Raw genomic sequence first — 23,438 nt, forward strand, 5'->3', positions numbered from 1 at the left:
TACTCGGCACGATTAATATAAGTTTTGGGAAATGAGAAAGATATGAATAGAATAAACCACTACGTAGGGCATAGCGGCTTCGGAGAAAGTGCTTCCAGTCGCTCTACGATTTTCCGAGAAGATTGTACTTTTCTCCTACTATTCTACGTCACCTAATTTTGAGCTTCTGAGTAACAGAGGTGATTACTTTTCATGTGCTATTCCCATATAGTACCACAAAGGGAACACTGGCCCAAAACAGTCTAAACTTAATCTTGGGATCAAGATAGTTGTATCTCCAAATTTTCGGCAAAATAACGAAGTCGTATATAGAGCAGTTGAAGCATCGAACGACATCAAACTCAGTGCCACCTTCGGCAGAAACAAAGCTGGTTACAGATTGTTTGACGCCTTCGATGTTCGGCCCATTAACGCAATTAGGAGGAGTGCTATGACCCCTCAGACTGAGAAGCTTAGTTTCGCAACTGCTCTATAGAAGGAACAAGCAAATGCCATCAGCGTAGCCGAGTAAAGGTGACGTGGATCATTTAACCTCAACATGTTTGGTTGACTCCGTTTCGGAATTAAAATTCCTCTGAGATTTTACCTCGATGCAGCAGATGGCATTTCGCTTTATCATATGTAACTCTTAAGGAGAGTTGATAATTGCATTTCGGACTGCCCCTTCGAATGGAATCCTATCTTCCAAGATGGCTGACGAATTGGTCTTGGTGCAGAATAGTGTAAGAGTAGTACCAGCGTATCGGAAAGTTGTGGGGGGAACTGAAGGGCATTCTAGGTAACTGCACGCTGCCGCAAACTTTTTCTAAATCGATCAAGAGCAGATGGAGCAGCGATTTGATTTCCTCATACCGTTTAACTGTTCGGTGGGTATTAATCTGGTCAGCGTAGAAGAACTCAGACCGAAAACTGGATCCCGGCTGATCAATCAAACCTTCGAAGTATTTTGTGATGCGTTGCATTATAATTTTAGCCAATATCTTTCCGACAACAAGAAGCATGCCAAAACCGTTGCCATTGCTCGGAACCTTATCGATCATCACCTTCTTCCACTCATTGGGAAAAGAAAGATTACCAGCATTTACCAATGATTAGAATTAGTGACTTTGCAGAGACTGTATGAACTACAAGGATGGTTTCCGCAGGAATATGGTCAAAATCGAGGCGTTGATGACAAAGATTTGAAGGAGGGGTTCGTATTCACATGCTATCGTGGCTTTGCCATATCATCCACGAGATATAGAACTTCACAAGATGGTGTGCAATTTTGAATCCTCACCTTCTCTTCAGTTCTCATCACCGTTGATGGGAAGCCTACTGCTAATATTCTCACCAGAATCGAAAGGCTTACGACCATCAGCGAGCCTTCTTTTGATGTGGTATACGATGGCGAAATCGTTGATATTTGCTCAGTTTCCGTTTTTCTAACCAATGCAATGTCGCGTTCACCCCACCCACCCCCCCTTGTAGTCAAAGACATAGCTTTCAGCTCCTTACCGTCACCACCGTGCCCCAAGTTTCCAGCCACGTAGGTCAAATCTTATAGCGCTCTGGCAACCATGCAGTGCTTATAATTATTCTTGGGAGGCTTGTCGCTTGAGCAAACACCCCTTTTGTTACTTACATTCAGAAGACCATTCCTAAATGTACTACTACACGATGGGGTTAATTCGATAGCATGTTCGTTGTCGGTCAGTCGAAGTCCAAATGATTTGATGATGGCAGGTCGTGCACTTGTCCACTGTACCCCCGAAGACGAGACGGAAAAAGTTGTGGAAGTCTAAAACCTTCCACTTTCACATACACGATCATCAAAATTACGGGCTTCTTTCAGATGACTAAGTAAGGTGTTGTCAGGGCCCACTTTGGTATTTCTATCTATTATCATCACAATGTTGTAAGTTGTATGGAAAGCCTTTAATGCCAAGCTGCCACTTGGCCTAGCAGAGTGCAATAGTACAGTGGCACAAGAGGCAGAGGAATACTCTTCAGAATCCGACCATCTCAGTTCGCTTAGGCCCACAATGTCTAGCTTTTCGCTTTCAAAATCGGGAGGAGTGAGCATTCTATGCCTCTATGGCATAATTTGAGTGTATGTTTACACTCTAACTCACATGGTATAAAAGTAGAAAAAAAAAGCTTTTCGCTTTCTGATGGTGAATCTGATACACCAAATGTCGGACCTATTGAATACTGGTGACAAAAGCCGATGATTGATTGATTTACAATTTACAGCTTCGATTAAGAATGTTGAATTTGCCACTTAAAACAGAAAGCAAGTTGGAACTTGGCAGATTCGCTTGATAGGAATAAAATTCCTTAAAGGTTCCAATAAAATTCAGTCCTTCTACCAAGTGTGAATTTGCATTGAACTTCAATATCTGTCACCCCTAAAAATATAAATTGAACTTCCACAAGAAATTCGCCATTCGGAATAAATGAAATGCTCCACTAACCTTTTATCCATTTATCCTTTGTGATACGGCTTGGTGGTACCATTTATACTGGTTCTTTCTTCCTCATCCCCATCCTAGCCTTCGTAGCTCCTACTAACCTATGCTGTGTTCTCTGACGTCGTATATATGCATATATATAGGACTCGTCGTACACAATCCGAAGATGCAGTTGTGTTTGCATAAAACAAATTCCAACGTCCTGTCACGGTTTCATTCCATTTATAGCAGATAGGAAACGAGAGCGAGGCGCTGGAGCTGTCAGGCGGTCTACTTTCGAAATGCCGTTGCACTTTGCGTCAATAGGAAAAATCAATGGCGTACTGAATCCACTGGTCTTTAAAGCAATTTTCCGTATGCAGTTGAATCGCAGGATCCAGGCACTAGGGCTCAGCTCAGAAGGACAGCAAGCACTACATATATGAAATTCCTGTCTATCTTTCCAACCAAGATCGAATAATCTGCTGTTTGTTGACAGTGTAACCATCTAATGCTATAGACAGCGCATACACACCCCATACGAAACCTGTATATGCAGTACAGAGTCAAAATACGACTAGCGTAAAGAGATAGCAAAGGACGTTCGATTTCCCAAATTGTATGGTGGACAGATACTCGCTATTTGCTCTCTCGAAGGACCAAGCGATGCGAAAAGCGGAGATGACTTTGCATCGAATAATTTACGAGCATTCGGCAGGTCGTCAATTGGCGCATTGAATTTTTGACGGCATCTCATAAAAGTAAAGAACGGCGGAGGTATTGGGAGAACTCATTCTCCTCCATCCTTCCGAGCATACGATAAGCAGGATATTAAATATGAATTGAATAGAAAAGGAGATTGGACTTTGAACAGTTTAAAGAAATTTTGTCGTACAGAAAATGGCGTAATAAATTGTGAATTTCCAATTTCGTTTGCTGACAAACACTTCACTTTGTAAAGGAGCAATTTCAATTAAAACAAAGGATTCAATCACAACCGTTTTGCGTCGTTTCTTTGGATAATTATTGGCACGAAATCGATCAAAGGTAATTATCGACGCTGTAGGGAAACAAACTAAAATTTATCAAACGGGCTTGCGTTGCGTGCATACTGTACATTGTGTGTTTCGGATATGCCCCAATAAAGCTTTGTGATGGTTTCTCACACCAATTTTGATTTTATTTATCAGGGAAAAACCTTTCAGGAGCTATTAGCAGGTTAACAAATTTGATTTTGAAATTTTTGAAATTTGATGTTTGGCGTTTTACCTGGCAAGCTAGGTCAAGAGTATGGAGAGATTGCTTTTTCTTGTGTAGGCAAGCTAAATTGTGCCGTATCTCAGACGTCAGGAACGAGACAGACTTCAGTGGCGAAGGTGCTAAATGGTACGGGCATTATCTGAAGGAATACCTAAAACTACAAGAAGTCCTTAAAAAGGCTCAGGGCTGAAAACATCGGAGCCAGTAGAGCGTGTCGGGAGCAGGTCGGACACCGCCAAACTGCGGGTAGCAGGCTCTTCAGTTATCGTCGGTTTTCACATCAGACTACACTCATGTCAGTAAGCATACATTTTAGTCAAATTCACCTGCAGCATGCCAAAGTCTAATGGCAAGAGTCTTCTTCGGGCTTGAACTCTTAATAGGTTGCGATGCGAACATTCAACGTATTGGTTGGGGCAGTAGCAAATGGAATCCTAGAGGGAAGAACCTTTTTGATTTTATCACGTCAGCTGGTCTCATGGCTGCGAGTGCGCACTATGTTCATGAAGTCAGGAAAAAATGAAGTCATTGACCGAACAATCTGCACTTTAAAGTTGCTGCAGTTGATTAGAGACTGGGAACTATTAGATGGAGTCTCACTCCCAGATCACAGTTACCTAGAATTTAGTCTGGCAATTGCAGGCGAATAGCCTGTAACAAAAAAACGGAAGACCTTGGAAGATGGACTGGACAAAATTCAATAAAATTCTTGGGAACAAAATGGAGCTACATTAGGAGACTAAGGATTCCTTTTGCGATAGAATATCAATTGAAAACACTGAATCGTACATTTTAAAGTGCTTTCAAGGGGCTTCTCTTATTTGTCGAGGCCAAAGCGGAACTGAGAACTACAGAGACTAAGAAAATCAACTAGAGGACTTTTGAACTGTGCTTGTAAACATAAAAAGAATGGAGGCTAGTTACTTCCGGAAGTCTAACGGTTCCAATAACGTGTGAAAAGAGAGTATAATATGACAAACTGGAAGGAGAAAGTGAGACTTACAGGCAGTTGACCAATTTGGACTCTCTTAGAAAACCGGATGGAACCTTAACGAACTCCAGAGTTGATATATACGGACTCTTTTGAAAGTACACGACCCGGGAGAACAAGTCTCAGAAGTGGGAGGAGGAGAATTGAAGGTTTTTCCAAACCTTTCAATACGAAGGTTATGCAAGGGGACTTAGGAGAGAGCGGTTATTATCAATGAAAAAGTAAGAACTGCTGTACTATCCTTTGAACACTTCAGAGCACTTGGCAGAGATGGTATCTAAGTTTGGGAAAGATGACCATTCAAATCCAAAGAACTTCAAATAAATCAGCTTAGCATCATTTTGAAATGTCTGGACAGATTGGTTTTGCGTCACATTCGTGAGAAGACGATAAGGTCGCACCCAGAATTTGATTTCAAAGATATTATAGTAATATTATAGATCTAGAATAGTATAAATAGCCCAGTGACGAGCAGGCTTGTTGGCACTGATGAAGGGAACAAGTGGTTCCCGCAATATCGGTTTTTGCAAGATTAATAAATAATGCAGTTCCAATATGGGAAAAGAAATGTTGTCCAGCAGAATGTTCAAATTACCGTCCGATCCCGTTAGTTTCCCATATTAAGAAGATATTTGAACGCATCCTTCGCAACCGTATTCGCGAAATCGTTGTAATAACTGTGAATCAAGCCGGATTTGTCAAGAACTGCGGAACTACTGACGCAATATACGCTGCGCGGTTACTCATGGAGAAACACCGTGAGAAGCATCGCCCTCTTTACATTGTACTTCTGGATCTAGAGAAAGCGTTTGGCCGTGTGCCACACGAACTCATCTGGTATGTTCTACGACAACATTTAGTGCTAGAAGAAGTCGTGCGCTGGGTTCAGTTGTACTACCACGATCCGAAAAGTAAAGTTCGATGTGTGGCAGGTGTATCAAAACCGCTTCGTGTCCCTGTTGATGTTCATCAACGAAACGCCCTCTCACCACTCCTCTCTGTTCTTATTATGGACACCGTCACACGGGATATCCAACTCTCGCGTCCTATACACTCCTTATGCTATGATTTCGAGCAACTTGGGATGAATGAATGGAAGGAATGATGGCCTCATGCAACACGGCCTCAGATTGAATCTGAATAAAACTGAATTTTCGATGACCGATCCCCATGAAACAGGGTCAATCACTGTCAGCGGCAATGACCTAGCCAGAACTGAGCAATTAAAATACCATGGGTCAATGTTGTCAGTCAATGGAGAACTGCGTTATGAAATTGCTCCATGCATTAACGCAACCTGGATGAAGTGGCATTCCTCAGCTGGTGTTCTTTGTGATCGACGTATCAACGAACGTCTCAAATCTCAAATTTACCACTATGTCGTCCTTCCTGTCGTTTTCTATGGTTCTGAGTGTTGGCCGACTACAAAAGCCAATCAAGAACATCCTGCGGTAATAGAGACGAAGATGTTGCGTAGGACAAGTGGCGTGACACGTTTTGATCGCATCTAAAATGAGGAGTGTTCGGATAGCTCAGTGGTTAGAGCACTAGGCTGTCATACGGAAGGTCGCGGTTCAAATCTCACTGGTGGCAGTGGAATTTGCATCGTGATTTGACGTCGGATACCAGTCGACTCAGCTGTGAATGAGTACCTGAGTCAAATCAGGGTAATAATCTCGGGCGTGCGCAATGCTGACCACATTGCGTCCTAGTGTACCGTTACGGTCTTGAATGAAGTGCTCTAACACACTTCAAGGCCCTGATCCAATATGGATTGTTGCGCCAACGATTATTATTATTATAAAATGAGGATATCCGTGATCGATATGGGCTTGCACCGATTGTGGAAAAACTGCGAGAGGGGTGTCTTCGATGGTATGGTCACGTAATTCGCGCTTATGAGAACTCACTTGCCAAGATTGGTCTGAACATCGGAGTCGATGGTAAACGACCAAAAGGCAGGCCGAAACAACGGTAACTTGATACGCTGGATGGGGATTTAAAAGGCTCGAGATTACATCCAGATCAGGCGTTTGATAAAATAAGATGGCGAAAACGATTACCACTTACGCTTGTGAACGGGACAAAGGCTGAAGAAAAAGAAGAATAAACAACACCAGCGCATAGAAAAAAACAAGTTCTTATTATTTGAAATACTTTGGGACAATATTCAATGGTCTTCCAAACTGAAGTGTACACGATCCTAAGGGCGGCAGTCGGGTATTGTGCACACTAGCGATCGAAGACGCAAATTTTGCAATGATGGGAACGAGACGATTTCTCATATCATACCAGAGTGCTACGCATTTGCGTAGCGGATGCATACTACCTGGGGGCAATGGAAACTAAGAAGAGGCTTGACGAGGTGCATCTAATATCTTTCGAGTCTAGTCATTAGGACGACACTGTTCACTTTGGTAGGAGATACAATGAGCGAGCAGCTGCACTGTGGGAACATGGGGATCGTCTGTCTATCTATCCATTCATCCATCAACTATTATACATTCTAATTCTTAGAAATGATTCAATCAATTATTTGTAGAAAAAGTTGCTGATGCTATTGGCTTCCTTTCAAATACTACTCCTCCCTTCAGTAGAATCCGAATCTTATTTGTTTGGCGGCTACGTAGGTTCATTCCAGGAAATGTATCTTCACAATGCTTTTTCAACCCTGACTTTCTATTTCAAAGTGTACAAATATCTATAAAATTTACGAGCAGCTTCGTGACGAGCTCTGGGATGAAATTCGCAAAATGCGGCTTCTCACAAATCGGTTCCCAACTACCCGTTGGCTTCGTTATTGCGCCAAGAGCCAGCAGCTTGTTTTTTTTTCTTTCTTACTTTATATTTTCTTCCACGCTTTCAAGCGCTCAGCACGGTGATTTCGTAATTTTTTTGAGAAAATGTGTTTTAGCTGCCTTTGCTGAAAATTGAATTTTAGAGTAGAGGAAGCAGGAGAAAGCAGGAGGTGGCCGTTTAGAACTGTGATAAAAATTCGGCGGCGTTTTTGGTATAATTACGTTTAAATTGCGAACACTATTTCCCGAAAGGATATCTAACCTTATTGAGGAATTGCGGCTGTCACCCTCCTTAAAAGTTATGAGTAATTAAAATGGGGGTATTTCATCGCGGGATGGGTGGAAACTGGAGCGCCCAATTGGGATCACGAAACTTTTTAAGTATGGCTTTCTTGAGCTTTCATTTGGGATTGGAAAACCAAAATTTACCATAAAGAACTTTCGATGCGCTATAACTTTTCAGGTGTGGGCGACATGAATGATTTTTAGACGGGTCCAGAGAAAAAATAACTCCCGCTTCTTTCTCTGGTAGAGTTTAAGATCAAACCTTTCCTTTTGCGGAGGCACAATGAAACATGGGCACAGTGAAATAGATGGTGGAGTGAGCGAACCGAAAGGTCTAATGAAATGGGAATCTGACAGAAAGCGCTGAGGGCGATCCTAAATAAAGCCAGCAATCGTGCTCTTTCCACTAACTGCGTCACCTTTTCACGTTCATCGTAGGGACTGAAAGAAATCAAAATAGTTCCTATTCCCTTGAAATAGAGGCAGGTTTCGCGGGCCTCGCGAGTATTTCATTATGCCCCATGTGTTTTTCATTCTGCGGTAAGCAGTCGTTATTACAGATTGGTGCGAAATCGATAGCGAAAAACCAGCATGGGACGCTTTGTTGAAGATGACATGAAGGCACCAGTGGAAATGGTCTTGGATGCATGCAGTGTGAGACGTGCTACTCTTCTAAAAGTGAGAATCATGTCACGTCATCAAGATATGTGAAAACAAACGAAAGAACGCAGTGAGGAGAATGTGAGGTATTCTGTTAGGACCGTTTTCACAGCAAAGCAAAAGGAGAAACTGAAAAACTTCCTTATTATGTGTTTCGAAATGTACTATGACCTTCTAGTAAAAGATTGCCGATGAGTTGCGTATGAAATGGCAGGGATGAACATGTCCTGCATGATAGAGAAAGGAGCAGGCGTTGACTGGTTTGATAATTTTTTGAAAAGGCACCACACTCTCACAAAGAATCCTTGAGCCTTGTAGCTTCTCTCGCGTTACTTCTTTCACCAAGGAGAATATAGATCTGTTCGTCAATAATTGTACAAATGCGTCCATTTTGAGGAGCATAACACTCAAGGAACATTTCCAGGCACACTTCGCTTAGCCATTCCTACCGGTTGGATGACATCAGAACTATTTGTCATAGTTATTAACTATTTTAGCCGCGGGACCTTCAGCTTTGGAGAGAATTCTACTCTCTTAATTTCTGACAACGTAGAAAGCCATTTATCCCTCGAAAATCCCATGCAAAGAAAATAGCGTTTCAGTTTTTACTTTACCTCCCCATTCATTCAATAAAATTCCACCACTGGATGCTGCTCTTTTTGGGCCTTTTATGACTTGCTATAACACAGCTGTTGACCCTTGGATGATCCAAAACCGTGGGAAAACAGCATCAATTTATAATACAGTACTTTTCGTGGACACAGCCCATCAAAAAAGCATGACGCCTTCCAATTTAAATTCAGAATTAAAAAAAAGGAATACAACCATTCGATCGACATGTTTTTGCTGAACTAGGCTTTTTATGCAATTATGTGTCTGATCGACCGCCTGCTGGCACTGTGGACGATCAACCACCCAAAAGGCTTGGTTATACTGTGCCAAGTGAGTCACTCAGTGAATAATAGTAGTAGTAGAAGGAGAAGCAGCCTTGATCCTGGAGCTCGTCAAAGTCAAGCTTTCCTCTCTCCTGGAAGATTTTCATCGTTACCCAAAAATCAGGAGAAATAAAAACTGGTCGAAAGTCAAGGAAGAAAGGCAAGACTATGATCGCTACGGGCACTCCAGAAATGAAAGTCAATGCATAAAGCCAAAAAGAAGCTGTTTGGACAAAAGAACAAAAAATCTACACGAACAAGAGACGTTTATTTATCAGAAGATGACGATGAAGACGTTGGAGATGGATTTGTTTGCTGTTGAGCCTGATTACTTTCCAGAATTATTCCGTGTTCTTGTTTTTGATAATTATGTCTTAGTTGAATTCAAAACTAGAGGCCAATCCAAATTCTATGTTGGTCAAACCATCAAGAACCACCAGAAAGATGATGAGCGAGAATACGAGGTCAAATTCTTACGATACGAAGTTGGAAAGTTGAAAAGCCTCAAATGGAGTGGAGTGAGTGAAACCATTTTTTTTTCCTTCATTGTGCCCGAACCTGCCCTACGACTTAAATGAAACTGGAGTCTTAGTGGCATTAATTTGGAAAAACGTCATAATTTTAAAAGTGCGATTCCAATGAGAATTATTTTCCCCACATCAGGACAGCTTCTCCTAAAATTTGATATACACGGCAACCGCAAAGTTTATAGCCTTTGTTACCAAATGGAGAAAGTGGGAAGAGCCCGTTTTTATCCAGAAGCAGAAAAAATAACGAATTTAACCTACAGAAAATAGTCCTCATCTGAGTTCTGATTCTGATCCAGTTTGTTGCATTCAGATATTTACAAGAAGACCGCAAAAACCTAATTCCTGCATTAAATATTCTCCCTCCAGTTTTAATTAGCAGAAACTGTCTAATTATGAATATATAGTGATACATCTCTTTTCACTTAAAATTTTTAAAAGCTTTTGAAATTCAGACTCCTGTGGGGTAAGTGCCTAACGAAAAAGTAAGAAAGAGTTGCGTAAAAGCCATCTTCGCTCCCATAACTGAGCACTGGACCCAAAACGCAAAAAAGGAGCACAGAATGTACATAGAGAAAATCAACACAGCAGCGCATACCATATTCTAGTATTTTCCTGTACTCTCCGGCTTTCAGTACATAATCCTTAGAGATTTCCTTTCCGTGGAAACTGTCAATGTGTTATGCAAGTTTTATGAGTTTCCCTCATTTTCAAACCTCCAGTTCCATGGAAATGATATAAACGTGGGAAAACTAGGGCAAGCATTCTCATACGTATATGTGGACGGCAAATTACAGTCGAGGGAAGTAACATCTCATAGTTTGGCTAGGATGAAGGCGTGGATTTTTTATCCTTAATGGAACAACTTTAATGGCTTTAATCTGAGTTCTCTAGAAAAGATATTAATCACAAAAAATTCTCAGAAAAGTTTGGGTTTCCAGGCAAAATGAAGAAAAAGATATGAATGTATGTAATTTCAGGCGGAAGACTAGATAATTATGATTGCGTCCTGTGGGAGCGGTATACATTAGCAACAGCGAAGACGGCATTGAAAAACAACACAAATCGACCAAGGATTCCGATAAAACATTACAAGAAAGGAAGACATCGAGTGGAGCTTGAACATTCTTGTTATCTTCGCTGCATACAGTTACACTAAAAAACATAAAACAAAATGAATCAAATTTCGGTGCATAGCAGGATTTCGTCTAGAAATTCATTGAAGGTGGTTACAGGCCCCATAGCAGCTGCTAAATGATAAATATACCATTCTGAGAGGCTGGTTAAATTAATATGCAAATTTATTGAAAAAATCGAGGGCATACAAGGAAAGTGCATATGGAGTTAACCCGTCAATTCGCGTTAACAGCTCTATATCCAAAGTACCATAAAAGAAACATCAATAATGAAGCAAAAATAGATCGAATGCGAATTCCCTCATAAGTTTGAGAGTCAAGGGAAAAATAGCAGCAATCAAAACATCGTTTTAAGATTTATTTCTAATTTTTTCTAAAAGGAACAATTCATTTGAAGGATGCAGGACAACAATGCCAACATGAAGTTACTCATTGGTATTCAGTCGTTCAAGCTCGTGGGTATCACGTTACTGAAGTCGTATCACTAGGGAAAAACAACTATCCAGAAGTACACAATTACCAGTCAACCTTAGGACCTGGAAGGTGGAAGTGTTCGTAGTAGCGTAGCTTAAGTGTGTTAGATTATCGAAACCGTACGGAAAAAGGAGGAAAACTCTCAGGCTAACAATAGTATGTATCGCCTACTTTGTGGAAGAGGGCTAATTTCTCAGCAGGGGAAAAATTGCGTCAAGGCGAAAAGAAATTGAGGATTGAACTAAGATTCAGCCTAAAAAGGAGAAGCAAATGATGATTATCATTTTTAGTACGGGAAATATGTCCCACGCAGATTTTGCCCAACGATTTCAAAGAATTGAAGGGGGGTATCAGCAGGATCCAGACGCACTAAAGCGGGAGTCTCCAGTTGCAGTTGAAAAAGTCAGACTAAACCAACATCGAAAACTTTCGTAGCCACGTAAAACATTTAGATGAAGTTTCAATTTTTATGGAGAAGAAACGTGAGGTCCCTATTCCTTAAACCCGATGGAAATTAGCGGCCGTCATTTGCCCGTTAAAAACTTATGGTTCCTTCAAATGTTTTTTTTATCTCAGTATGGCGAAATTTGAATTTTCAATTCTGCTCCCGAGGGGAGGGGACAGGAATGGTACGCATTGGGAAAATGAATGTCCCGCCTTTCATGCCCTTTTAGATAATTCTCACAATCTCCCCCTCAAAAAGTTACGTCGCTTTAAAATTTGGAGGCAAACATGGTAGACTTTAATTTTGAACCCTATTCCTACAGATGGGACAAAGAATATGAAGCGAGAAGGTTTTTTCTTTTCAATTCCGTTGAAAAATTGTGGGTGACAACTCCCTTCCAACGTTATGGTGCTTCTAAGCAGGCGGCGAGGAAAGTTAGTATCGTCATGGTAACGTTTGGCTTGTCAACTCTCAGGGATCGTGAACCCTGAGGTTAGTCTTTTAAAGATTTCCACATTTCCCTCTCCTCCTGCTAGGTTGATGTTGTCTAATCAATATCATGATGACATGTAAATACCTCCTCTTCTTGAGACACTACAACCTTTTAAGGCGAAGTGATCGACGCAGGATTTCATCTACGGTCTTCCTCCTCCAGAGAAGGTGTCGAACTTTACCAAAATTTATTTGGGGATAGTGGGACCCTGCATGTTTGAAAGCGTAATATCTCCATTCAGTTCAAGGACTTCTATGATAGAAATCTTCACTTCCTTCGCTGAGCAATATGAGCAGGAATACTTACAGACCCTAGAAATTTCTATCATTACCCACAGCCGACGGCCATTCGATTACCACCAGAGACAGTGAATACGCTGCTGGACGTTGGGAAGGTAACCATTTGATACATGGCTAGTGGATGTGACAAAGATTGCAACTGCATACTGTGCAGTGGAAAGGACTCCCACATAGTAAGCATACTGCTAGAAAGAGAAGTATCTTAAATTCATAGAGGTGATAATTGCGATGAAAAATGAGGGTGATTCAAAGCAACTTCAATCACTGCAGGGTCGCCCAATACTTACCCTCGTAATCCATGCACCAATTTAAGCTCCAAATGGATACAATAGCAGAATTTTTTTTTTTTATCTTCCAGTATGTATGACCGTTGCCACTTCTACCTTATTATTTATACGTCCACGGTTATCTAACCTGTATCTCGGTGGTATTGCGTTAGACGAGAGTACATCGATGCCACGATGCAGGCAAGTGTTGATAAAAACTTGAATCTTTCGAGTAACGGAGGCGGTCCCTCCACATTTACTACTTCTCTGTAGCAGCGCGGAGAGAACATTACTGCCGAACCTAACACAATTTGATTTGATGAAATACCCCCATTTCCAGATTTTGAAAAAGAGAGCGAAGATGAATTCAGCGCTGTTACATTGATTATTGAGTGGCATCATGATATCATACATTTAGCGGCATTATGAACGCTGCCATCGTCTTCACCGTCATAGAAAGAACGCTGCCTAGATACACAGATTATTCCACACCGTCGATATTCTACTCATGACTGTAAATGGGTAGGACGTCATCACGCCAGTTCACACTGGGAACTCTGGTTTGGTTGATTTCTATATTCAATTCGACTCTGCTTACTTTTTGAATTTGGGCATGGTTTCTGGCTCGTCGAAATAATAAGCAAATGTTATGAATGTTGTCGAGTAGTTCTCCGGCAAGGCAGCTTGAAGGACGTCGGATAACGCGAAATAAAAGTATCCGTGGTAGAAATTTTATTTCCATGCAGCACGAGACATTTTACCACATTATCTGTTGCTGTGATAACAGTTAGTAGTTCCTCCGCCCCTTTTGCGTAGAGTATTCCAGATACGCTCCATTTTTCCCTTGGCGAGAGCTTTTTGGAAATCAGGGAAAAGTATGTGGAGTGGTGATAAAAACTCCGCTCACTGATACACGGTAATCGTTAAAAACAAAACCGATTTTAGTTTACTGTTTGTCTATTTTTTTATAGAGGTACGACTTCAATTCACTAAAACCATCCTCCTTGCCCAGTAAGAAACTGAGTCAAATGATGTCCATAATAATCGTTGGCACAACAATCCAATTGGATCAGGGCCTTGAAGTATGTTAGAGCACTTCGTTCAAGACCGTAACGATACACTAAAGGATTACAGTACTCTATAGGAGGTAATGTGTTCAGCATTACACTTGCCCGAGATTATTACCCTGATTTGACTCAGGTACTCATTCACAGTTGAATCGACTGGTATCTGACGTCAAATCACGATACAAATCCTACTGTCAATAGTGAGATTTTAACCGCGATCTCCCGTGCAACAGCCTTGTGCTCTAACCCTTCAGCTATCCGGGCACACTATATGGTTCGCTAATAATCACCACGTCCGCACTCTTGGACTAACAGGCGCAAAAGATCGTGTGCGGCCTCACAATGGTTGAGATTTATCTCAATAAGCCTCATTTACTTTTTGGTTTTGGTTCCCTACAAGACAGCGGACATTTTCCGCTACCTGCGGCGTGGCCTCTATCATGAAAACTCGCACTTTGTAGAAAATGCATTCAAGGCCTTTCTCAGAATTTCGTGTCAGGTGTCCTTCTTCGCCAGACCACCAGCATCGATCAGACCTATCACACTTGCTTGTGCAAGATCTGGCTACATGACCGTACTCCAGACATTTAAAACACATAGCAGAAAATATTTTCTTTCGAATCCTACTGTCGTTTGTGTGTCACCGTATGTCTGCCTGTCTGCCGCACACATAAACCGCTTAATTGATTGACATAAAATTTGGTGGGAAGGTGGGAACTGTGAACACCAACGCCTGCAGTGAGTAACTCATCGTTTTATAACGGTCTCTTAAAGTAAGGGGCTATTCATAAAAACTACCCTCCGGAAAAAACTGAACAAAATCATGATGATGCCTCTACATGACATTAAGGCTCCGAAATATACTCCATACCGATATCTGCTAAAATAAAGTCAATAATATCTTAATAACATCTCTATATCTTTGTAACATTAACTGTGAACCCCCGTTAGGTTAATCTAGATCCGTAACATTTTTCATTAATATGGGTCTTAATATGGAGCAGTCTTCTGGAAAGGTTGGTGGAAACCCTACTATTATTAACACAGTGACAGTATGCCAAAGTTGCTTCTTTCGCCTCAAATCGGCACCCCCTAAAAGATAAAATGTCAGTAAGACATCGAATTGAATATCGGGTACATTCAACGTATATACACGACGAGCTATGTATAAATGAAACCATCATGCACTCAAACATTATTACATGAAATAGCAACAAAACCTTTCATACCTGAAGCGCCGAGTTTCCGGTCTCCGACTTATTTTTCCATTTCCGCGTGGCGCCGCTGAAAGTGCAGCTAAATAAAACTCTGTTTTATCTAGATGCATACTGAGATCGTGTTGTATGAGGCGATTGTCCCATTTTTGAGCAAGTTGCTCGAGATCAGCTTTGCTTTGAGATGTTAGGAAAATGTCATCTGCATAAAGCAGTGGATAGGACGCTGGACTTAGTTGTCTCATGCGACAGCGTTCATAACAAGAATAAATAGGGAGTGATGAGAGAGCGCTTCCTCCATGAACATCGACAGAGATACGAAACGGTTTTGATGCACTACCACACTTCGAACTAATATTTCACAAATACTCGTCCAGTTTTCGCATTCAAGATAGCTGTTCCTCTACGGAATCTAAACAACCACTTGCTACTTTCACTTTTCATCTCAGATTCCCAGGATTTATGAATGAGAAGAAGCAGCGACTTTGCGGCGGCTGCAAGGGCTGCACCAAAGAAGTTTCTCGGCTTTACACCACTTTACCGGGTTGATGGTCAAGCTAACTTTGTTCTGTTTGAAGGAGCAGTCAGTATTCGTATGTTGCGCTGGTTTGTCATATCATCCACAAGAGGATATTACACAATTGGGAACCGCGATGAAATGACTCCTGCACCTCTGCAAGCTGAACGCTCTAATAATAATTGAAAGGCTTAGGACTATTAATAAATTCTCTCGTGATGCGATAGACGGTGGTGAAATAGTTTGTTTGTGGCCACTTGAGTCACCAATGCAATAATAGATTTCATTTTTGACGGTGAATATTACGTTGCTCTTTTCGTAGTTTCTTGTGGTAACGGGACTTCAGCCCATTTTGTCGATCCCGCTCGGTGCAATCAACAGAGCCTCTAGCTCATTGGGTTCATCGATCTTCTCCCACGTTTTCGTATTCAAGCAGGTCTTATAACACCTTTTTGGGGCGTGACCAGCAACACCATGCCCACCAAGGATAAAGACACTGTTAATGGAGGAAAAAACTTGGCTGGGCTGGTAGTTTAGAGAATGTATCGTTTCTGTAGAAAGAAGGCTCAGCTGGATCCTAAAGATAGCCAGTATTGAATTTAGAAGTCCAATGTTCCCTTCTTCTGTGGGCAGACGAAGTAGCAACACACAAGCGAAATTAAGCCACCATCAGATAGTAGTCCATAGAATCCTTTTTTGTTATGCACGTGAGGAAACCGGCGACCAGGGAAAACTTTAGTCGAAATCCAGTTGATCTTGTGGAAGCCCACGGTTCGGAAAATGTGTCTGGCAGTGACAAGATGGTGGAATTTGTAGAAATCTATAAAACCTGTCACCGTTGTTGTGACGGTTACAAAGCCTTATGTCTTCTGCCACCCATAAGATTTACCATTAATGTCGGTTAAGTATTTTCTGCTTGTCTTAGCTTGTACGGTCCGTCTGTCGAAGTAATGTGCTATATCTCTATATATGCTATATCTATGCAGTTGTGGATAGTCTAGAACGTAACCCTAGGCACATTCACGCAAAAACCTTTTCATATCATGGAGTACATGGCAGTGATGCGGAGATTTTATATTTTTCCCTGGAGGAGGCAATGCAGTCGGTGGAATAATCTATTGCCTGACTTTCGACTGGGGTATTGCCGAGCCAAAACAGTGACCCAGGGAGCAGTCGATACAAGCTGAATGAGTGTACCTACAGGAAATCTCTAAAGAACCTCATACCATACATACTATCCAGGGAAACCCAGGCAGAAGCTCGTAAACGTTTTAAATGTCAGGTAACTCCATGTCTGGAGATTTTGTAAGGTTTATTTTTTAACCAGGCCAAGCATGACAACAGCTTCTAGAGACCTTTCGATAACGCGGTTATAGTCGTAGGATGTTTGTAGTAGGCTGGGAATCAATGAAGTGCTGGATCTCAATGATATAGCAAACTAAGCGTTCAAGCTACTTAGCTTTTAAGTCCAAGCTGGAAATATTTTTAAATTTATTTGATTGGTGAGTGGGATCTCTCTTAAGGTGTGTCAGCACCAGAACCTAGCGATTTTGTCGAAAACTTGTAAACCTCCTCGTGTAGAGAGTCTGCTGTAGCGATTGAGGGATGAAAAAGGGAGTGAGAACAAGTTTTGTGCAGCGACTACCTTGAAGTATATTCGTGTATTCTATTCCTAGCTGCAATTACCAATAATTTTAAGAATGATTTGGTGTGATACGGACGATGGGTCAGGGAATACACTATCCCGCTGAGGTTCAACCTTCTCTGGCTGGGCCGATTTATAAAAAAAATGTAGATTTAGGGGATAACAAACGCTACCGTTACCAATAAGTTCTTATATTTAAGTTGCAAATAAAAGCCAAATGATAATAATCGTTGGTGTAATAATCCATTTTGGATCAGGGCCTTGAAGTGTGTTAGAGCACTTCATTCAAGACGGTAGCGGTACACTACAGGACTACAGTACCCTGTAAGAGGTACTGTGGTCAAGTCCTCATTCACAGTGGCGTCAAATCACGATACAAATTCCACTGCCACCAGTGAAATTTGAACCGCGACCTTCCGTATGACAGCCTTGTGCTCTAACCACTCCGCTATCCCGACACTATCCAAATGATGGTTGTGGTTTACAGGAACGCCACCTTAAGAGTGTGCTGTAGTTTTGGAATTGTCTTAGACGAAGGGACACATGGGATGGCTGGAGTGATGCCAATTGGACTATGTTGAGACTGGTTTTCCTTTGCATGTACCACCATACAACGTCCGGGTAGTTCTGCCTTTTGTGGAAGAAATTGTTAGTCACCGTATCTTATCTGCTACTTATACGGAAATCTAAGATCTAATTCGAGACCTTTCCCAAAGAATGGAGTGAAGTGAGTGCTGAGTGCGACAATTTGAGGATCATCTGTAGTGACTAAAATAATCCTGAAACGCATCGAGAAACACTTCACAGAGAGCACGCCGGTTCCCAGTCGGTATAATTCTGCATTGGCCACATCAACACCCGGGGGATTATTTCGAAAGTCTGCGGAGTTTAGACCTCCGCGCCACCTGCTCTTCATCGATTTGAAGCAGGCTTCCGAAACCATAAACAGGGAGCATATATTATTTCTGCTTGTTATCAGTGAGGTTCTTCATACTGCCATATTCGGAAGACGTGGAAGACTTCATTGAACGATGACATCTTTCTATAAAATACCTCGACCATGTTGATGTTTACTTTCTCATCGAGATATGCACCTTGGCATAATGGCTCTGGATTTGGTAAGAGAGGCCAGTACAGTCGGCCTGAAAATAAGCACCAACAAAACCGCATAATGACTCCTATTAAGGACGCCTGCAGCATTTAAGTAAAAGGAGTTGCGGAAATCTCAGGGATTCACGTGATGAGAAGCAGCCTTAGTATGAGCAGCTGGGCATACATATTACAAATCTTCATTGGATGTGTTGCAACTAGATATCGACGGGTGTTCTGGTCAAGATGGCTGCGTTTCGGTCCCTTGATCTTGTTACCCTGACCGGGATTCAAGGTCATCTGGATGTTGGTGTACATTTTCGTGTTGCCCCGCTGTTTTAGGCTTATTTCTTGCACAGTATTAAGGGTGATGCTAATGAAACTAAAATACAGTCTCATTGAAATGTGAGAATGTGAATATTCCGCTCTCAATTGAGCGAATATGAGAAATATAAATACAAGTAGGTATTGGTCAGGTCCCCATTTCCCGACACATAGTCTCTTTAAAAAATTCTATCACCTTAATAATCTTATATAAACAGAAAGCTGGTACAATCCTATCTTAATCCAATTCGGGGGTTTCTGTAAAAAATGTTTGAATAACTTTCCTTGAAAACGTGCACTAGAACTCCACATTCACATTAGCAATCGTATATATATTATTGAAATTGAGTTATAGGTAAGTAATTTTACTACCAATTTATCCATATTCATAAATACAATAAAAACCGCGGTCATCATATAGAAAAACTTCGGGCTGTATGGAGTATAATAAGGGACAGTTCTCCTCGCAATCGGGGTTAAATTTTAATCGTAAAGGGACATAAATTCTCTTCAAATGCATAATTCCATTTAAGGTACAGGCAATAATCTTTTCCGGTCAACCCAGAGTATCTGAAATAAGCTTACCTGCGCGAACCTGGACATCCCTGGATATAACTCGTCCAACGCTATTTGACGCAACGCACCTATAAATCGTATTATGGATGTCCTGACGATATTGTGCTGCAGGAAATGGGAGCAATACTAAAGTGCCATTGCGAAGCACTCTCCTCACGCCGCCTAAATCTCCAACTGACGTTCCATCGACGGACAGCCAATCGATTGTTGGTTGTGGACTCCCGGAAGCCGAACAGTCCAACCATCCACCGGAAGAGTTGGAAAATTCCAATCGAGGCGGAGGCTCCATCACAAAGCCTGGTCCACGTAAATGGGCGTCGAATACGTCACAATAAATTATGTCTGAAAAAAAGGAATGCAAATAATTAATGGATGGAAGCGGTGGGCAATCACTTTCAATTAAATCAAGTGAAGTCTTTTATTCAAAACGCAGAGCCCTCATTGTTAAAAAGTAAAGGTTCACTGCTCTATTTTCAAGGACGTTACCTTAGCTTGGGGGAGGATTCAAAGTAAGTGTCTTCATTAATATTTGTTTGAGGGTTGCACCTATCTTTTCATAAGGACTTTCAACAAACCGCTCGTAAGCCCTCAACGTGTATGATTATCACGTGGTGTCGAACATTTCTGATGAATAAATTTATTCCTAGCATCTCCCCCAAATCGAATTCTTTCCAGGGAAACTCTCCTCTTTGTTACGTGTGTCGCAGAAGCCAAACATAGATTCGAGTTAATAAAATTCTTGTCATAATCATTGTATTCGTCGCAAAAAGAAAAATATTTTACGTGCATTCACTCACTAAGGACGAAGTCGGTCAGGATAAAAGGAAAATCGACACAAAGCGCAGAGAAATAGAAAAATCCAAAAGGAAACGACACGACAAACAAATAAAACTTTCCATTGATTGTGGAAAATTGTATAGAACGTGAGCACTTTTAGGGATACAATTATCCACTTGGATTTTTTCTCGAGAGACAAAGGTGGGTATGGGAAGGAGGCGATGTCGAAAGTAAAAAACGGTTCATGAAGAATTTCTAAGCCCTAAGCTGCCGTTAGCTACCACCGCTACTCGTTTCCAATTACTCTTACATGGTAAAGAGTTTCCTATGGTTTCTGTTTTCCTCCTTTACTCGGATTTTCCTATTTCCAGCTTGCTGGTGGTTTTCTGTAGCACAATTTTCAGTGAACCCCACGAGTTCCGTCGTTTCTTTTGTGCGAACCTACTCAAGCTTTTATACTCAACCATATCCTGCAGCCTTAACTTCAGGAAAGCCATTACGATCTTCGTCCTCGAAGGAACGCTAACGATCGTACGATTGTATTTAATCGTTTCGCTTTCTTCAGGGTCCTTGGAACTTTTGTTTGTGTGCTTGGAGGTATTTTGCCTTTGCGCCCAGCTCTGAGACGGCAGTCACACTGATGGAATATTCGGCCTCCTTTGCTTGCCTCCCGTACGTACTTGTTATTTCGAGGACAACATAATTGCAAGTATCCCGACCAATTCTCAGTAAAATCTAAAAACAAGTCGGCTCTTGGCTTTGTTTGAAAGCGGTTCTCAGCCTGGAATGTAGACGTAAACCATACGGACAACAACGTACAGTGCATGTAAGTGTTCGAGCGTGCAGGGAATTCTGTTACTACACAGCAAATAAATGCAATATCTACAGGCATGCACTGTGACTATATAGCACTCGCAGCGAAAGATGCCAAAGGATATCCCCGATAGTAGTTATGATGATGTTAATGACAATAATTTGATAGAAAGTGCAGAGGATTACAGCAAATGATTTTGTGTGACTTTGTTTTGGCTGCAGCTTGCTGGAACCCAAGGAGCAGCGTGAAATCGCTTGGAAAGTGGTGGACGATTAAAAACTTGTAAAATTGCTGTACCATTTAACAAACCAGGATTATGTGTAACGCCCGTTCAAATTGCTGGTTTTCTACCTTTGAACTTAGGGGGCGAGAGTGGGGAATGGCTGATAACATACTTTGTATTTCGAACCAGAAAGTCATTAAGGTGTAATTTTCCATTTCCGCTGTAGTCTGTTTATTTACTTATCTATGTATCCTTGAGTAATCTAATGCTGAATGAACAATAATCGTCCTAATATTGAGTATATACAGTTAATATATATTTATTATTATTATTGTTTTTATGTGTTATAGTTGTCGAAATTGAGTTTTAGGGAGCACCTAGAGTATGCATGCCAAAAGGCAGCCAGTGCCACCACGGCACTTGCAAAAATGTTGCCAAATATTGGTGGGCCGAAACATTGCCGGAGGTTGGTGCTAGCCGGAGTGGTGCGCTCCATCCTGCTCTACTCGTCACCTGTGTGGGCAAAGGCTCTTGCAAACTCTCAGAGACGGAAGCAGGTGAACTCGGTTTACCGGCGGATGGCTTTGAGGGTTTGCAGTGCTTTTAGAACCACATCAGATGAGGCAGTATTGGTGGTGGCAGGCATGATCCCGGTTGACATTCTGGCCAAAGAAATGAGTGTCCTGTACAATGCAAGACATATGGAGGGGCATGCACAGCGTAGAAATGCGGCAAGGTCAGAGTCGCTTGACCTCTGGCAACGCAGATGGGACGAGTCTGCGAAAGGTCGGTGGACGCACAGGCTCATTCCCAACATTAGGGTGTGGCTTGAGCGAAAACATGGGGATACCAACTACCACATTACCCAGTTCCTCACGGGACACGGTGGTTGCTACAGGCAGTATCTGCACCGCTTTGGGTTGGATGATTTTCCGAACTGTCCCAGATGCGATGGCATACCGGAGGATCCAGAGCATGTGATGTTTCACTGCCCACGATTTGCGATGGAGAGAAGGAGCTTAAACCAGGTGCTGGGCAGGAGCGGGACCCCGGAGAGCTTAGTTACTGAAATGCTGGAGTCCGAGGAGAAGTGGCTTGCGGTTAGCTCCGCAATCATCCAAATGCAGGAGGAGTTGCTGAAAGAACAAAGAAGGAGGAAAGCTGCAAATAGGAGAAGGATGAGTGCCTAAGAGCAAACCTACCCCGCGAAGTAATACCTCAATGGTGGTCCCGCGGGGCTGGGGCTGGAGAGACCGGGGGTGGTTTTTAGTGGGTGTGAATCCCACACGCGCCCGCTGTTGTTCCACCGTTTGGGCGGCGGAGTTGCGGCGGACGTGTCTTTCTAAGATTTTCCACCTCCGTGTACGCACAAAAAAAAAAAAAAAAAAAAATGTGTTATAGTTGTCATAATCTGGGCATATGCTTACTACTGGCCTAAGTGCCAAGTATTAGGCTCGCCCGACTCTACCTACTTGAAAAATACAGGGGTTCCAGTGGTGGCGACCGGTGAACGGGACATCTTCCCGTGATAAGCCCCTGTTTATATGAAAGGTTCCCTTCATCGATGCGCTCTTGACTGCAGCCGCAAGGCACTCGCCTTCCTTTCAAGCTAACTTGGCGGTGATGTTATAGTAATTCGTGTCGGACGTTTTCTAGATCGTTCTTTCAATGGGTAAGCAAATGAAGCGATAGCAAATACATTTAATGCTTTCATCTTTTTCCGAGGGATGCGACTTCAGCACCAGCTTTACACGTCGCAGGAATTCGTACAGCAGATCATCTTTCAGATCACCACCTCGAACATGGGTTCCTAGCAGAATTCCTAGGTATTTGGGGAAGTCGGTCTCGGCGCTAACATGAGGAGGTCTCCAATACTATGTCCGGATGACTAGGATTCGGCACTTTTCTAATCGAAATTCCATCCGAACATCACGGCTAAACATACTTAGTATTCGCAAGAGACTCCTAAGATGATCGTCAGTGCAGTTTGATGCCATCTTCCAACGAGGACTTAACAAAGCCCACTGGAAAATGCCTTTCTGTTTACGGACTGGCCCTGATACCTTCAGATGAATTCATTGCCATAGTGATATGCCACCCTTCCATGACTGCCGTCAAAGACTTTATTAGCTTGGAATCAATGCGGTGCAGATATACTAACCTATTAGCCAGATGTGTGGGACGTTATGAA

At 42.0% G+C, this 23,438-nt stretch overlaps 1 protein-coding gene across 13 annotated transcripts in view; it reads right to left on the reverse strand.

Annotated features, from left to right (window-relative positions):
• The window catches only part of LOC119649256 (Down syndrome cell adhesion molecule-like protein Dscam2), a 252,363-nt gene that overhangs the window by 163,008 nt on the left and 65,917 nt on the right, over positions 1-23,438 (reverse strand). For all 13 annotated transcript variants that reach the window (XM_038051338.1, XM_038051337.1, XM_038051330.1 and 10 more), the window contains exon 2: positions 19,443-19,775. In XM_038051338.1, the coding sequence (XP_037907266.1) occupies positions 19,443-19,775 (333 nt within the window). The remainder of the gene's footprint in view (positions 1-19,442; positions 19,776-23,438) is intronic.

This window comes from Hermetia illucens, chromosome 2, assembly GCF_905115235.1.
Source record: "Hermetia illucens chromosome 2, iHerIll2.2.curated.20191125, whole genome shotgun sequence".
Lineage (NCBI taxonomy): Eukaryota > Metazoa > Arthropoda > Insecta > Diptera > Stratiomyidae > Hermetia > Hermetia illucens.